The 19,267-nt window shown below is 34.5% G+C and overlaps 1 protein-coding gene across 1 annotated transcript in view; it reads left to right on the top strand.

The window, feature by feature from the left end:
* The first annotated feature begins 8,668 nt into the window (after positions 1-8,668).
* sphk1 (sphingosine kinase 1) overlaps positions 8,669-19,267 on the top strand; it is a 43,552-nt gene continuing 32,953 nt past the window's right edge. Inside the window, exon 1 of the mRNA XM_073825256.1 lies at positions 8,669-9,095. Within this exon, the coding sequence (XP_073681357.1) occupies positions 8,669-9,095 (427 nt within the window). The remainder of the gene's footprint in view (positions 9,096-19,267) is intronic.

Below are 19,267 nucleotides of genomic sequence, written 5' to 3'. Positions count from 1 at the left end.
TTTGCTGGTTTATGCTGGTCCTTTGCTGGTTTATGCTGGTCCTTTGCTGGTTTATGCTAATCCTTTGCTGGTTTTTGCTGGCCCTTTACTGGTTTATGCTAATCCTTTGCTGGTTTTTGCTGGCCCTTTACTGGTTTATGCTAGTCCTTTGCTGGTTTATGCTGGTCCTTTGCTGGTTTATGCTAATCCTTTGATGGTTTTTGCTGGCCCTTTACTGGTTTATGCTAGTCCTTTGCTGGTTTATGCTAATCCTTTGCTGGTTTTTGCTGGCCCTTTACTGGTTTATGCTAATCCTTTGCTGGTTTTTGCTGGCCCTTTACTGGTTTATGCTAGTCCTTTGCTGGTTTATGCTGGTCCTTTGCTGGTTTTTGCTGGCCCTTTACTCGTTTATGCTAGTCCTTTGCTGGTTTATGCTAATCCTTTGCTGGTTTTTGCTGGCCCTTTACTGGTTTACCCTAGTCCTTTGTTGGTTTATGCTAATCCTTTGCTGGTTTTTGCTGGCCCTTTACTCGTTTATGCTAGTCCTTTGCTGGTTTATGCTGGTCCTTTGCTGGTTTTTGCTGGCCCTTTACTCGTTTATGCTAGTCCTTTGCTGGTTTATGCTGGTCCTTTGCTGGTTTTTGCTGGCCCTTTACTCGTTTATGCTAGTCCTTTGCTGGTTTATGCTGGTCCTTTGCTGGTTTTTGCTGGCCCTTTACTCGTTTATGCTAGTCCTTTGCTGGTTTATGCTAATCCTTTGCTGGTTTTTGCTGGCCCTTTACTGGTTTATGCTGGTCCTTTGCTGGTTTATGCTAATCCTTTGCTGGTTTTTGCTGGCCCTTTGCTGGTTTATGCTAATCCTTTACTGGTTTTGCTGGCCCTTTGCTGGTCCTTTGCTGGTTTTTGCTGGCCCTTTACTGGTTTATGCTGGTCCTTTGCTGGTTTATGCTAATCCTTTGATGGTTTTTGCTGGCCCTTTACTGGTTTATGCTAATCCTTTGCTGGTTTTTGCTGGCCCTTTACTGGTTTATGCTAGTCCTTTGCTGGTTTATGCTAATCCTTTGCTGGTTTTTGCTGGCCCTTTACTGGTTTATGCTAATCCTTTGCTGGTTTTTGCTGGCCCTTTACTGGTTTATGCTAGTCCTTTGTTGGTTTATGCTGGTCCTTTGCTGGTTTTTGCTGGCCCTTTACTCGTTTATGCTAGTCCTTTGCTGGTTTATGCTAATCCTTTGCTGGTTTTTGCTGGCCCTTTACTGGTTTACCCTAGTCCTTTGTTGGTTTATGCTGGTCCTTTGCTGGTTTTTGCTGGTTCTTTGCTGGTTTTGCTGGCCCTTTGCTGGTTTATGCTGGTCCTTTGCTGGTTTTTGCTGGTTCTTTGCTGGTTTTGCTGGCCCTTTGCTGGTTTATGCTGGTCCTTTGCTGGTTTATGCTGGTCCTTTGCTGGTTTATGCTAATCTTTTGCTGGTTTTTGCTGGCCCTTTACTGGTTTATGCTAATCCTTTGCTGGTTTATGCTAATCCTTTGCTGGTTTTTGCTGGCCCTTTACTCGTTTATGCTAGTCCTTTGCTGGTTTATGCTGGTCCTTTGCTGGTTTTGCTGGCCCTTTGCTGGTTTATGCTGGTCCTTTGCTGGTTTATGCTGGTCCTTTGCTGGTTTATGCTAATCCTTTGCTGGTTTTTGCTGGCCCTTTACTGGTTTATGCTAATCCTTTGCTAGTTTTTGCTGGCCCTTTACTGGTTTAAGCTAGTCCTTTGCTGGTTTATGCTGGTCCTTTGCTGGTTTATGCTGATCCTTTGCTGGTTTTGCTGGCCCTTTGCTGGTTTATGCTGGTCCTTTGCTGGTTTATGCTGGTCCATGCTGGTCCTTTGCTGGTTTTTGCTGGCCCTTTGCTGGTTTATGCTGGTCCTTTACTGGTTTTGCTGGCCCTTTGCTGGTCCTTTGCTGGTTTTTGCTGGCCCTTTACTGGTTTATGCTGGTCCTTTGCTGGTTTTTGCTGGCCCTTTACTGGTTTATGCTGGTCCTTTGCTGGTTTTTGCTGGCCCTTTACTGGTTTATGCTGGTCCTTTGCTGGTCCATGCTGGTTCTTTGCTGGTTTTGCTGGCCCTTTGCTGGTTTATGCTGGTCCTTTGCTGGTTTATGCTGGACCTTTGCTGGTTTATGCTGGTCCTTTGCTGGTTTTGCTGGCCCTTTGCTGGTTTATGCTGGTCCTTTGCTGATTTATGCTGGCCCTAAAAATATAGACAAAATCCCACAGAAATCCATTGCCATGACTTATCGTGAGAGGAAAAAATTCGCATAACATCAGTTAATGGAATCATTGTCATTTCGCAGTACTTTTTAATCGACATTTATAAACTATCGCCAAATGTTTGCACAAATCTGTAATGGAAACTAGGGGTGGGAAAAAAAATCGATATTGCAATATATTGTTGTGCTCTCTGTCGCAATAAATAATCGATACACTAACGGCCAATATCGATATTTTATTACAACACAAAATGATTAATTTACCCGTCGTCAGTGTCACTGTCACTACCCAATATCTACCATTCTGTTTGCGGGGGGCGCTGTTCGAGTAAATAGGGGTAAAGTGGCGGAAGCAGCGGCCAGTGAAGAACACAAGTTATCTTACAACATCAGAGAAGAAGCGCAGAAAAAAAGAGAAGTGAGAAGAATGGCGGAAGATAACGAAAAACAAATCAAAGACGCACCCGCTAGTTGAGCATGCTGATCAGTTACGCCTGTTTCACACATACTCCGTCTGCAGTGCGTATGCGTTGAGTATTTTTTTCCGCACCCATGTTAACGGATTAGAGCGTTCACACTGCACGCGGTTGCTGTGCAAGTGCATTGAATAATATGTGTTTATTATACGTTGAGTTTAAACGTGAATATATCTAGAATTGTATTAGTGTACTGTGATAAAAGAGTATCACAATGCTGAAAAAGCACGTTTGTATTTGAAATCAAAATAACGGATAAATGGTGTGTTTGTGGTAAACAGCCGCGGATCAGGAACGGACTGCAAACGTGTCCTGTGTGAAAGCAAAACGAGTCCGTGCTGCTTCTGCATCGCATACGTAACGCACACGGACTGCATACGCACTGCAGACGGAGTGTGTGTGAAACAGGCGTTAGTGTTCCTCAAGAAGAATATGCATTGATGAGACCACTGTCCAGGTTAACATAAAGCACTTTACAGTAACTTACTACTGACGTTTCAGTATCATGGTTTACACATGTTAGTTAATGTTCATGTTGTTTTTTTAATGTTCAGGCACTTTTATCTGTCTAGCTGTACAGTGTTTACATTTAAGACCAGGAGGCAGTGAGTTATTATGCAAATGCATATTTCTTTGCACAGTGTTGGAAATGTTGGCATTAATAAATGCATAAGATTTCCTTATTATGGGTATTTTTTTCTTTTTCAGTCACATATATCGTGATATATCGTTGATGAAATTTCTTCCAATATATTGAATATCGTAGATATCGTGAATCGTGATATTATCGATATCGTGGGCCACATATCGCCACAGAATTGAATCGTGAGTTACCTGTATCGTCCCACCCCTAATGGAAACGCACCTATTGTGTAGTGACTATGCTTTTTCTCTCCAAATGTTATGAGTGATTAAAATGTCTTCGAAATCTTTGTAAATAATTAGTTTCACAACAGTAGCTGTGTTTCCGTTACTCTTCAATTTGCGCAAATTGAAACTGCAAATGGAAAATATGCCTAATGGAAATGTGTCTGTTTTGCAAAAAAGTTTTTATGCTCACATGAGGTGGTTTTTCAGGCAGTGTGAAAAAGGAATATTTCGGAAAAACTGCAATGGAATTTTTTTCCGCATTTACAGATCACATGACATAGGTAAAAAGTCATATGATTATTCTTCAATGTACTATAACCTCCAAAAAACAATTCATAAGTTGCCGCTCTCAAGTATAAGCGGCTTGCCCGTTACCACTTACACTGCACACATCTGTGGCGAGTTACAGCTCCTTCACGGCCAATGAAGCTGATCGCGGACAGTCTAATCAATGCTTATGTTTATACCAGCAGTGCCGCACACATTTCTAAAGCAGCTCTTTACGTTGCTTCTGTAAAGATACACTTATACACCTCTTTCGATTAAATATAGCCAAAATCCCACCAAAATTCACTGCCATGAGCATCACGAAAACAATGCATAACATTGTTTAATGGAAACGGCATCATTTTGCAATACTTTTTTCATTGGTATGAATTTGGTATCATACTATGTAATTTCCATACCAAAACTACATATTTTACTGTCACTTTTATGCCGATGCACTTTTTTGGCCATTCTTCACAAAACTAATATCTACCTTAGTTTTATCACAGGTAGAATGCAAAATGTTTCAATGCAAGCATATATGCAATATTTCAAACTTTTAACCCACGGGACAAAATCAACCCACCACAACAGTGTAAAATCAGCCCAATTCCGTGGAAAGAATTCGGATTTGGCAACCCTACATCCAACACGAGCTGCATCCAAAGCGATTTCAAATACTCCGCATATTGATAGCGAAAATCCGTGATGCGCGAAATTATATTCAATATTGGAATCAATGTTTGTGGGAGCAGGATTAAGAAAAATAGTCACAAGTTTTAATACAAAAACGCACACAATGAATGGCGACTGTAGAAAGCAAAAGCCAAATCCCGGACATTTTGGGTGATTTAGGATTCCCGGCCGAACGCTTTTTTTTAAGTCCAAAAAAAAAGGACATGCCCTGGGAGTAGAGGACGTATGGTCACCCTACTATATAGTGCTCTATGTGCCATTGGCTGGATAGAAAATACTACCTCTGCGGTTACAAGTGACCGATTTCAGTGGCAGCATTAAAGCGGATTCTAGAGAGCATCTAATTGGACAAAATGTTTGATGGGAAGCTGAAGTGCAGGGTAATGTCATCAAAATCGTTGATCCACATTGACAGACGTTACAGACTGTAAGTTTTGAATGCTTATATCTTCTAAATGCGAATTATGTCATTGTTTTGGTGCACACTAGCTTACTGATAACCAAAAAACACCTTAAAGAAGTTTTTTTGATATCATGGGGACTTTAATGGTATTTTATTATTTTGTTTGTATTTAATAAATTGTACTTTAAAGAAAGCATTTGCACTGGGTTTGTAAGCGCTGTTTTTTGCATGTTTTGGCATGAGTTTTTGTTCCTCCAAAGGGGGCGTCACCAGTGCTTCGAAATGGTGAATCATTTTGCGAAGCAATCGGTTCAACTGATTCAAAGCTTTGAAAAGATTTGTTTCTATACAAATCTTTTTCGTCATTAAAGAGGGTTTGCACTTACATCACGATTTGGTCAGTTACTTGTATGCGTGGTCATTTTGGAGATACTCAGATGTAAACAACAGCATGGATTGCACGGTTAATGTACTACTGAATGCTTTGTTCTGCTAATTTATGCTGTACAAACCACTGAAAGAAATGTGTGAAAGCTGCTAATTCATAGAGGGATGGCTTAGTAAGCAGGAAAAGGCTCAATATTTTGACAAACTACAGTAAAGTTAATGGTAAAACTACAAGCAGTATTAATTAAGATATTAGCCTAATATTTCACCTACCTGACTGGAAATGATAAGAACAAACATAGGCAAGGCAAGTTGTCAGGATTCTTGCCTTTGAAATCCTGATTCAGTTTGGCCAACTACAAACGCCTTTTGTTCCTCAGTTTTTTGCTCTCATCTTCTTGATTTGAACTTTTAGCAGTCTATAGTACTCCAAATGTTTTCCCGGTCAGACTGATTAGCATACAGCCCAAAACATGACAATAATTGATCATTTTCAGCAGCAATAATCAGCAAAATATGCAAGTTTCATTGGGTTCAGTGGCATTGTTTACATTCAGTGCCCTCGATATAGCCGATTGATGACACATCGAAAACATTCTATCAAGAAAGAATGAAAAGAATAACAACGTGCATTTTATGGTAAGCCTGTTTGCACTACAAACGAGTTCATAAGTAAGATTAAAATAATATGGTAAGACACATCAATTTACAATATTAAGCAGCAAAACTAGTTGTTTGTACACCTAAAAATAGCTGGAGGCAGATGAGACCAGAAGCCACACCCATAACATTTACAAATGGCCACGCCCACTGCACAGGAAGAAAAAGGTGGATATACCATAATATTATATTTTTAGAATATGTTGTCTGTTATGGTGCTACGTTTTTTTTTTTTTTTTTTTTTTTTTTGATTGGATATGAACCAGTGTTATGTCATAGCCTACGTAGTTGTATTATTATTGCAAATTTATTTATTTATTTATTTTTTCGATAATTTTAAACTTGATTTGTACCATAGTACTGCTATTTTGGATATGTGGTAAAAGTATTTTGGTCATGCACACACGGTCATGGTATTCTTTGAAGCCTACTTCAAAGATCATTATTATCACCACGGCGTTTGTTATTAGTGACGGAAATCACATCTCAGAAGTGTCCGATCCAGGCACGGATTGGCTAATCGGGAGGACCGGGAGAATTCCCGGTGGGCCGGTCCGTTTTTTTGGCCGCGAGGGCCGGTGTCCCTAGCTGCCTGCACTCACAGCAGTCGCCATGGGCGGACTGTCCATCGGGAGAATTTTTTGGCCCGCTACCCTCCAATTTTTATTATTATTATTTAATATTGTTGTTGTTATTGTTTTTGTTGCCGGCCTAATGTACTAAAGTGGTTATTTCGGAATTAGCCATTCAATAATAAAACTCTAATAAATTATAAATCGGTTAGTCTTGACTGGCACGCGTTTTGTCTCGCGCGCGCTCCGCGCATCCGCGCGTCCGCCGTCCGCCAAAACGACGCGAGGCTGAAGTAGAAGTGCCCAGGTGGAGCAGAGAGACAAATCTGTCCTGTTTAGGACCTAAAGTGCAGGTCAGTTACATCTGTAAACAGACTATTGTAGTTTTGTCTTTGTTTACTTAAGTATTGAACAGCTAACAAATGTTAATCTATAAAAATATCGTTTTAAAACAGGTTTAGGGAGCTACCCTTATACAAAATTAACTGTGATTTTACAAAACATGTTTACTATAGTTATACAATAATTATAGAATATACAATGGTTTTGCTACACTATAGTTTCACCATGGTATAAAATTCTGATTATACTAATGGGAATCAATCCTAAAAAAAAAAAAACATGGTTACTATGTTTACCATAGGCTCAATAATATCATGGTTAATTTTCCTTAGGGCCAAACATGACCCATTATAATGCAAAACATGTTTAGTTTTAAGATTTTTTAATAAAGATATATTCAAGATGTAGCTAATTGTTGTTGTTTTAATTCTAACATTACGACAATAACACATGGTCCTAATGTAGTGGCCCTATTTTTTCTGTTGCCCTTTTCTCAATCAAATGTTTTAGTACTAATCATAAATTATATATAATTTTGAAAGCTTAGAAGCTCAAGAACCATCCTGGTGGCTGTCTCCTCCCCCTTAGCAGCAATGTCAAGTGTCATTTTACAAAATCACAACTTTTTACAATCTTGACAAAAACATGTCTTTAAAAAGGTCTCAGTATTTCTGCAATAATCTGCTGATTGTCTTCTTTAAAAAAGACCAACCTTAGATCTGTACTGTATAGCTGGTTGTAAAGGTGGAGATGTGTTTATGAAAAAAGTGACAGATACAAGAAAATTAGTTAAAAAAGTAAACACACATGAGAGACAGAGAGATTAAAAGAGATTAAAAGGCAAATTGGAAGTTCAAGAGATAGCATTTAATTATTTTACCCAGTTGATTTCAACTTTTCTTTATGTGATGATGAAAAATATTGTTGTCCAGGGTTTCAAATTTTGGTGTAGGATGGCCTGGATAAGTGTGAGATTTCCCGGCCTGAAATTTTGTCCCAGTCCGCCCCTGGTTAACGTCAAGCTAGTTAGGAGCAGTGCAAAACAACGATGTCTGCAAATACTTGCTCTATTCTTTATTTGTGTTTAAGGGCTGGATATCTGTGAACAATTTTGCACAGAATATATATTCAGATATTGCAGAAAAGGACATTGTGATGTTTAAAAGAATAGTGTTGGAGATTTACCCTTTAATGTTCTCATTTATGAAAAATATTTGAACTTATAAAGCAGCTGTTTACTTAAAAAAAAGACATGATAGTGTAATTAGAAAGTTTAATACATTTTATTTTAATCTTTATTTTATACATATAGCTTAATATATATTTGTATTTATTTGATATTTTTTAATTTCAAGGTTTGGATATTTATGAGCACTAATTCTAACAGAAAAAAGATACTGATACTGTTAAACATTACATTGTGTTAACTGTTCAAATAAATCTTCACTGTGAAGCAACACTTAGGCTACTGTATTTCCACTGAATTGGAAATGACGTCATTTTAATATAGTCAGTCGTGAACTAAAGTGGGCCGGTCTAAGGCTTGAAACTCCAGGGCTGAAAAGGAGTCCCACTCCGGCCCTGGTCCGATCCTGAGTGTCACGGTCACGCCCTTTGCCTCCGTTATTTTAATGTCATGCCGCTTTTCTGTCACTAGGGAGAGACGTGAACTCTCTCTCTCTGTCTCTCTCACACACATAGGCACACATGTGTTTAAACAGCGTCCCGCGGTAGCACGCACACTCACTGCAGCACCGTCCCGTCGCGGGATGGATGAACCGGACGCGGCGCATCAGCGGAACGGGCCCGCCGCGGGTGCGCGCATGCACGGGTTGTTCACGGACGCGGACACTGGGAGCCTCACATACTCTCTGACTCTGTCGGACAGCTGCCTCACGGTCCAGAGGACCAGCTCCCCTTCATCGTCGGAGCACCTGGACTTGCGCGACTGTCTGGGGAGCCGCGCGCACCGGGGCGAGTGCGAGGACCAGGACGCGTATCTGTGCGTTTATTTCTACCCGAACCGGCGCCGCTGGATGGCTTGGGGTCCGGTTCGCCAGAGAGACGAGCGGCGCTTTCGGCTCGCGCTCAGTACAGATGAAAATGATGAGGACGCGAACCTGCGCGAGGCGGAACGGTGGGCGCGCGCCATCAGACACAACACCGGCACTGCGCGCCGCCCAGAACACGCGCACGGTAAGACAGAAACCAACTTATTATAGAGTTTAAACTCTCGTTTACTCAATAAACATCCAATTTAGTGACTTTTATGAGAGTTTTCGGTAACACGTTGTAACAATAACGTCAACAAACGTTACACAATTCTTTATAAAAGAAGGTAATCATGCTAATACTATGGTTTTTGTACATTTGTAGCTTACTAGTTTCTTATAAATAGCATGGTACTTGAATATGTTAGTCACTTAGTATTTTGCATTTGCTATAACTGTACCATGGTACTACCACAGTACTTTTTGTAATCAGGCTATATCAAGCTAACATCTGTTTTAAGAATGTTTTGCTAACGTTAAGTTCTAAAAAAATGACAATCGAACGTTTTAAAATGTTTTTCTTCGTTATACGAATGTTAAGGAAACATTCTTTCATCATATTGCAAACATGTTCTCTGAACATTAAAAAAACGCTAGATGAACGTTCTAATTAAACATTTCAGGAAGCCTTCCATATACAGTGTAAAAATAATGTATTTTTTTTTTTACATTTTAATGTTTTGAGAACATTAATAAAGCAGTCGTAAAATGATTAAGTAATTGCATATGAAACAGTATCAACGCCCCCTCGCTATTGCATGTGAGTGTTTTGATGACATTATAATAATGGTAATTTCCTACAACCGCGTTTTAGTGCCATGTTAAGAATTAACGTGGTACTAAAATGCCATCGTAATTTCCCGACAAAGCATAATCAAAATAATTTACTTACAGCTGCAGTCAGATCTAGTACCACTTTGTGAACTAACCATGATACTGTGCCTTGTTTACAAAAAAGTCCTCAACAATCCTCTGACACAATGCATTAAAAATACACTCCGGGTGACGTCACCTTGCACCAGCTGTTTTTGGAGCTTGATTAAATAAATGCTGTGCTCATGATGAGGAGGACATTTTAAGCTATGAAACTTGCAGGTTGTTTTAATGGTACAAAGCACTCTTATATGCTTATATGAAATTTTCTTTCTTATGTCATGACCCCTTTAAAGACCAGATAACTTTGAACAAATGTTCCATTAACATTACTTTGACCAAATATTAGAAAGTTTCCTAGTGGTTACAATTTGCTTTAGCCATTGACTAATTAAAACACAATGAAAATAAATATTTTCACTGTGTCAGCGTGGCCTGTTCCTCATGCTCACACGTGGTTTCGCCTGTTTAACGAGTGATGACGAGGTGTGACGGTTTGCCAGAAGGAAAATATGACAGCTAGATCACATACTGAACTAGTCTGACCTGCTAGATGACAGTTGTTACTGTAATCCATGTAGTAGATCACGAATGGTCAGGTTTAAACCTGAGATGCGGTTTTTTTTAACGTTTTATAGAGAAATTGTCTTGTTGTGGTAAGATTAGTTTTAGATTAGTGTTTCCTCATAACAGACATGTATTACAGTGCATGAGATGATATTCAGATGTGAAGAGATGCTGAGAGGACATGAGGTGCCACCCGCAGACATATGGGACATGTCCATCTCCATCTGTCCACCCCCTTTTTCCAATGCTTAGAGGTTTAACCTTGCAAAGCCTGACATAAACAGTCAAGAGTTATTTTTTATAAAAATGAAAGAGTTTGCTAAACCTTTAGACCAAAAAACTCTTTGAATTTTTTTTTTTCCATTATCATATTTGATACACCAGGCTTTCATGGCTCAATTTATTCTAATATAGTGAAAATATGATACAAGAATAAGGTTGAAATATTACAAGAATAAAGTCGAAATACTACAAGAATAAAGCCTAAATATTTTGAGAATAAAGTCGAAATATTACAAGAATAAAAATGAAATACTACGAGAATAAAGTCAAAATATTACAAAAATAAAGTCGAAATACTATGAGAATAAAGTCAAAATACTAAGAGAATAAAGTCGAAATACTACAAGAATTAAGTCTAAATATTTTGAGAATAAAGTAAAAATGTTACGAGAATAAAGTCAAAATGTTACAAAAATAAAGTTGAAATACTACGAGAATAAAGTCAAAATATTACGAAAATAAAGTCGAAATACTAAGAGAATAAAGCCTAAATATTTTGAGAATAAAGTCGAAATATTTAGAGAATAAAGTCAAAATGTTACAAAAATAAAGTTGAAATACTACGAGAATAAAGTCAAAATATTACGAAAATAAAGTCGAAATACTAAGAGAATAAAGCCTAAATATTTTGAGAATAAAGTCGAAATATTTAGAGAATAAAGTCAAAATGTTACAAAAATAAAGTTGAAATACTACGAGAATAAAGTCAAAATGTTACAAAAATAAAGTTGAAATACTACGAGAATAAAGCCTAAATATTTTGAGAATAAAGTCGAAATATTTAGAGAATAAAGTCAAAATGTTACAAAAATAAAGTTGAAATACTACGAGAATAAAGCCTAAATATTTTGAGAATAAAGTCGAAATATTTAGAGAATAAAGGCAAAATGTTACAAAAATAAAGTTGAAATACTACGAGAATAAAGCCTAAATATTTTGAGAATAAAGTCGAAATATTTAGAGAATAAAGTCAAAATGTTACAAAAATAAAGTTGAAATACTACGAGAATAAAGTCAAAATATTACGAAAATAAAGTCGAAATACTATGAGAATAAAGCCTAAATATTTTGAGAATAAAGTCGAAATATTTAGAGAATAAAGTCAAAATGTTACAAAAATAAAGTTGAAATACTACGAGAATAAAGTCAAAATATTACGAAAATAAAGTCGAAATACTACAAGAATAAAGCCTAAATATTTTGAGAATAAAGTCAAAATATTTTGAGAATAAAGTCAAAATGTTACAAAAATAAAGTTGAAATACTACGAGAATAAAGCCTAAATATTTTGAGAATAAAGTCGAAATATTTAGAGAATAAAGGCAAAATGTTACAAAAATAAAGTCGAAATACTATGAGAATAAAGTCGAAATACTACAAGAATAAAGCCTAAATATTTTGAGAATAAAGTCGAAATATTTAGAGAATAAAGTCAAAATGTTACAAAAATAAAGTTGAAATACTACGAGAATAAAGTCAAAATATTACGAAAATAAAGTCGAAATACTATGAGAATAAAGCCTAAATATTTTGAGAATAAAGTCGAAATATTTAGAGAATAAAGTCAAAATGTTACAAAAATAAAGTTGAAATACTACGAGAATAAAGTCAAAATATTACGAAAATAAAGTCGAAATACTACAAGAATAAAGCCTAAATATTTTGAGAATAAAGTCAAAATATTTAGAGAATAAAGTCAAAATGTTACAAAAATAAAGTTGAAATACTACGAGAATAAAGCCTAAATATTTTGAGAATAAAGTCGAAATATTTAGAGAATAAAGGCAAAATGTTACAAAAATAAAGTTGAAATACTACAAGAATAAAGCCTAAATATTTTGAGAATAAAGTCGAAATATTTAGAGAATAAAGTCAAAATGTTACAAAAATAAAGTCGAAATACTATGAGAATAAAGTCGAAATACTAAGAGAATAAAGTCGAAATACTACAAGAATAAAGCCTAAATATTTTGAGAATAAAGTTGAAATATTACGAGAATAAAGTCAAAATATTACAAAAATAAAGTCAAAATATTACCAGAATAAAGTCGAAATACAATGAGAATAAAGTTGAAATATTTTGAGAATAAAGTTTAAATATTACGAGAATAAATTCAAAATACTACGAGAATAAAGTCTAAATATTTTGAGAATAAAGTCGAAATATTACAAGAATAAATTCGAAATACTATGAGAATAAAGTCTAAATATTTTGAGATTAAAGTAAAAATGTTACGAGAATAAAGTCGAAATACTACGAGAATAAACTGAAAATATTACAAAAATGAAGTCGAAATAATATAAGAATGAAGTCAAAATACTACGAGAATAAAGTCAATTATATTAAAGAGTATGTTGAACCTTTAGACCAAAAAACACTTTGAACATGTTTTTTTTTTTTTTTGATTATCAAATATGAAACAGCTTTCATGGCTCATTTAGTCGAATAAAGTGAGAATATGAAGGAAAAACGGCTTGTTTTTTATTCAGATGCCTAAAAATATGCAATTTGTTGCAGATGTTGATATTTATAGACAAAATGTATAATGAAATCCTGCTTGTTAGTTGATGAGATCTTTATTATAACAGTATAGCTGAAATGATATATCAAAAAATGATATAGGCAAAGTTTTGAAACATATATTGCAAGGCAATACAATGTTCACATTGAGATAATAAACGTTTATTAAAAGATGAGATTTGAGTTGTTTTGGAGGCTTTGTGAAGATCATTTCTCCACCGAGGAACAGTGAAAGTCAAGCTTCTGGAAACAAATGCTCCTCAAAAGATCCTGATGAGACTCACATTTAAACATGATTTTATGAATAGTCAAGTAAAGCCAAGCTGCATCAGTCCAGTAAGTGTTCATCTTGAAATATTTAAGTTATTCTTATGTTTACTTTCTAAAAATGTGAAAGATTTGACTGCAAAAAAGCCACGTGAAGCACAAGTTGAAGGTGGATGTTTGTATAATTATACTAAGGCATTTTACTTGCTAGTTATGTCTGAACTGTCAATCAGACGACAGAAGGAACTTAGTAGATTGTAACAACAGGTTTAACAACATTTTGATCATGTTTTAAAGGCCTTGGAAATTAGTTTATTGAATACACTACCAGTCAAAAGTTTTTGAACAGTAAGATTTTTAAATGTTTTGTTGTAGAAGTCTCTTTTGCTTACCAAGCCTGCATTTATTTGGTCCACAGTAGTCCTCAGGCCTTCCAAGACATAGGTGGGTTTGTTTCTTCATCAGGTTTGGAGAAATGTAGCATTAGATCACTTACTCACCAATGGATCCTCTGCAGTGAATGGGTGCCGTCAGAACGAGAGTCCAAACAGCTGATAAAAAACCTCACAAGTAATCTACACCACTTCAGTCCATCAGTTAACATATTAAGAAGCAAAAAGCTGCATATTTGTAAGAAACAAATCCATCATTTAGACGTTTTTAACTTCGAACCATTGCTTCTAGCCAAAATACAGTCCACAATCCATAATATTGCTTCTTCCATTGGTAAAGCACATCAAAGTCCACCAACATACGTGTTTAGAGCTGTTTTGGACAGGTTGTGGCTTGTAAACAGTGTTTGATGTGTGAAGATTTCTCTCCTGATTCAGACAAGATGACTTTTTCACTGGAGGAAGCAATATTGTTGACTCTTAATGACTCTTTGTTAATAATGTATTTGACAACTTTGGCTTTACAAGATGATAACTGAGTGGTGTGGATTATTGTGATGTTTTTTATCAGCTGTTTGGACTCTCATTCTGACGGCACCCATTCACTGCAGAGGATCCATTGGTGAGTAAGTGATGCAATGCTACGTTTCTCCAAACCTGATGAAGATGCAAACTCATCTACATCTTGGATGGCCTGAGGGTGAATACATTTTTGGCAGATTTTCCTTTTTTTGTTTCATTTTTTAGTTTGTTTGTCTTCACTGTTCTTTCGACTAGAATTCCGAGTTACCATGGTAACCCAGAATTATCATTAAAACGACCTCATAATTCAGAACTTTCTCATTCCAGTTCTGTCTCATCCTGATCAAATATCTGCTGGAAGGAGCAGTCTGTCCCCAACAGTCTCCAGTGTGTATTTCAGCTTTTTATAGCAGAAACAGAGAAACTGTCACAAACAGCATCAGACAAAACTTGCAGGAAGACTCTGTCCTATTTTTATGCGTTCAAAGATTTAAACAGCTGAATTGTTTATGCATGACATAATTACAGTATCTATTGCCTAATTAATGCCAGAACAGTTTTGTCTTGTTGCATAAAATAACCATATACTGTCTGAAGAAAACAAAACAGTGATTCTCAACTTTGCAAACAGTATTATTACAAAGTATTGTTTAACCGTATTTAAGTTTTTTTTAGTCTCGTCTGCTCACCAAACCTGCATTTATTTGATCTAAAATACAGCAAAAGCAGTAATATTGTGAAATATTTTTTACTATTTAAAATAAAGGCTTTTTGTTTGAATAAATTTTAAAATGTAATTTATTCCTGTGATTTCAAATCTGAATTTTCAGCATCATTACTCCAGTCTTCAGTGTCACATGATCCTTCAGAAATCATTCTAATATACTGATTTGCTTTTATTTTTATCATCAATATTTAATACAATTGAGTACTTTTATTTTCAGGATTCTTTGATGAATAGAAAGATCCAAAGATCAGCTTTTATCTGAAAATAATAATAAAAACTGATTTATCTGATTCAAACGCTTGGAGTCTAATGTATAATTTTGGGAAAGAATTTATAGAAATTCATACTTTTATTTAGCCAGGATGCTTTAAATTAATCAAAAGTGATGATAAAAACATTTATAATCAGAGAAATGCTGTTCTTCTGAACTTTTGATTCATCAAAGAAACCTGAAAAAACTCTACTTAGCTTTCAACATAATAATAATAAAGAAAATGTCCTGTAAATTTAGTCACCCCCAGGCTTTCCAAGTTGTAGATGACTTTGTTTCTTCATCAGGTTTGGAGAAATGTAGCATTGCATCACTCGCTCACCAATGGATCCTCTGTAGTGAATGGGTGCCGTCAGAATGAGAGTTCAAACAGCTGATATAAACATCACAATAATCCACAAGTAATCCACACCACTCCAGTCCATCAGTTAACATCTTGTGAAGACAAAAGCTGTGTGTTTGTAACAAACAAATCCACCATTAAGATGTTTCTAACAGGTGGATGCTGCACACTGGTGGTGGATGAGGAGATACCCCTGATACTGTAAAGCGCTTTGAGTGTCTAGAAAAGCGCTATATAAATGTAACGAATTATTATTATTATTATTATCAATCTGTTGCTTCCAGCTAAAATACAAGTCCATAATCCATAATAAGTACATCTCCTGTTGTCCCTCACATCAAAATGCACAAACATATTTGTTAGAGCTGTTTTGGCTTGTAAACAGTGCTTGATCTGTGTAAAAAAATGTCTTAATGATGGACTGGAGTGGCTTCTTGTGGATTATTGTGTTTTTATCAGCTGTTTGGACTCTCATTCTGACGGCACCCATTCACTACAGAGGATCCACTGGTGAGCAGTTTCATTTTTTGGGTGAATTGTTGCTTTAACACATTAGTGAGAGGACTGTTTGTCCTCACGGTGCACTTAAGAATGAAAAGAATGAGCCAAATCAAAAACAGATCATTCTTACGGCAAAAAATCCCTACATTGACGTCAAAGAATTCAAAACAATGCATATTCAGCTATGCATGTGCATGTTTATCATGGTTGTGTTATACAGTTAAAGTCAAAAGTTTACATACACCTTGCAGAATCTGCAAAATGTTAATTATTTTAGCATAATAAGAAAGATTATACAAAACACATGTTATTTTTTATTTAGTACTGACCTGAATAAGATATTTCACATAAAAGATGTTTACAAATAGTCCACAAGAGAAAATGAATTTATAAAGATGACCCTGTTCAAAAGTCCACATACACTTGATTCTTAATACTGTGTTGTTACCCGAATGATCCACAGCTGTTTTATTTTGGTTGTTTGTTTAGTGATAGTTGTTTGTGAGTCCCTTGTTTTTCCTGAAAAGTTAAACTGCCCGCTGTTCTTTAGAAAAATCCTTCAGGATTCTTTGGTTTTTCAGCATTTTTGTGTATTTGAACCCTTTCCAACAATGACTTTGTTAGAACAATTAACATTTGGCACATTCTGCAAGGTGTATGTAAACTTTTGACTACAAAATTAAAGCATAAATACAGACAATGATATCAGGGTCTGGGTTTTCTAGATACTAAATAGCTTTTGAATAAGAATAAGTTAATATGTAAATAAGTTCAAGTAATTCAGTAGATATGTACAATGTTACAAACGATTTCTGCTGTTCTTTTAAACTTCCTATTGATCAAAGAATTCTAAAAAATAAAATGTATAACAGTTTCAACAAAAATATAAAGCAGCACAACAGTTTTCAACATTGATAATAATCAGAAATGTTTCTTGAGCAGCAAATCAGGATTTTAGAATGATTTCTGAAGGATCATGTGACACTGAAGACTGAAGTAATAATGTTGAAAATTCAGCTTTGACCACATGAATAAATTACATTTACATTACATTATATTCACACAGAAACCACTTTTATTAAATCATAAAACTATTTCACAATTTTACTGATTTTACTGTATTTTTATCAAATACACTGTAAAAAAAGTTGTTTAAACTTAAAGTGTTCGTGCTAAGATTTTAAGTTTACTCAACTCAAATATCCATGTTTTCACATAGTACAACTTAACTTTTCATGCTGACTAAACTTAAAATTTTAAGGCAGCATGAACACTTTTTTAAGTTGAAACGTTTTTTTTTTTTTTTTTTTTTTCCCCAGTGTAGTTGCATCCTCAGCGAGTGAACTCGTGGAGATATATATATATCTATAAGCTGATGTATGTTAAGTTTTGTAGCAGTCACATAGTGTTAAGGTTTATAGTTGGACTCCTTTGGGCACAGCTTGGCATCTACTCTCAGACTCAGTCATACTGCATTCATATGTTTAATTGATGAGTTTGTTTCAGCATGTGTGATCCGCAGCAGACGATAATACACTATTTAACAGAATACATGTATTTTAAATGAGCCTTTCCTGTATGGTGTGCGGCACAGAACTGTCACATGTGAAGATGTCCAGAAAATAACCGTAAAACATGATTCATTATTCTCTCTGTAAGTCGGGATGCTCTAGGACACCCTCAATGTTGAAACCGATAGATGATGGCAGTGTAAACAGTATCTGGGTCTGTTGAAAAAGAGGGAGGGTGTGTGTTGTGTTGTATTATTGTCTTAGAAGTTTACAGTACATCAGTGGAGAATTTTAAAGAGGGCATATTGAACATTGTTTAATCACTTTAGACCCACTTGAAATGTTTTTAAGCACCTAAAGCACCTAAAAGTCAATATTTAGTTTTTTGTGACCTATTTTCCATCCTCCGTGCACAGTCTGTTAGTGGATCTATACTGCACACTAAACTGGAAACACGATCTGCCGATCTCTGATCCGAATGAATGATTTTATGCAACTTTCCAGGAGTAAGAGTGAGCAAATGATTTTTATCAGTCCGTGTTGAAACAAAGTTGTGTTAACAAGGAACTGGGTCGATACTGTGATTGCTTTCGAGGATAAATGTACAGAAAAAAAGAAAAAAAATTATATACAGTTATTTAAAAATAACATAAATTCATTTTAAATAAAATTTTTAATTTAAAAATTAAAATAAAGTAGTAAAATACAATCAATACAAAAAAATATTGAATATTGTGACTGGCAATAGTACATTTAATATATATTAGTATATATTTTATATATAAAAATACATACTTTAAAAATATAAATAAATTATTTAATATTTAATTATTTAATAAAATTATCATAAAAAGTACATATAAAAGTATATTTAAAAATATATAAATTTTAAATTTTAAAAAACTAAATAAAATCTCTCTATTTATTTATGTAAAACTAAATACATTTTCAAAAATGAAAATAATGTATTAAAATAAAATAAATACATAAATAAATAAACATGTAAATACAACAAATTATATATATATATATATATAAACAAATAATCTTTTAATAAAATTAAAGTAAAATTATTTAAAAATAAAATAAATTCATTTTTTAAAATAATTATAAAAAACATAAAATAAATAAATAGAAAAATGGAATCTCTCTCTCTTTATTTATTTCAATGTATATCATTTATGTATTTATGTAAAAATAAATTAAAGTAGTAATACAATACAATAAATACAAAAAATATTAAATATTGTGACTTGCAATAATACATTTAATATATATATATATATATATATATATATATATATATATATATATATATATATATATATATATATATAATTTAAAACTAAACATAAACACATAATTAAAAAATGTAAATAAAAATATTTAATATTTAATTATTTAATAAAATTATCTACGCAAATGCATTAAAAAGTAAATATACATATATACATATATAATATAAAACATAACATAAACATAAATACGTAATTTAAAAATGTAAATAAAAATATTTAATATTTATAAAAAGTACATATAC

Source organism: Garra rufa, chromosome 1 (assembly GCF_049309525.1).
Source record: "Garra rufa chromosome 1, GarRuf1.0, whole genome shotgun sequence".
Classification (NCBI taxonomy): domain Eukaryota; kingdom Metazoa; phylum Chordata; class Actinopteri; order Cypriniformes; family Cyprinidae; genus Garra; species Garra rufa.
The sequence above is the reverse complement of the archived record's forward strand: the minus strand, read 5'-3'. Positions and strand labels throughout refer to the sequence as shown.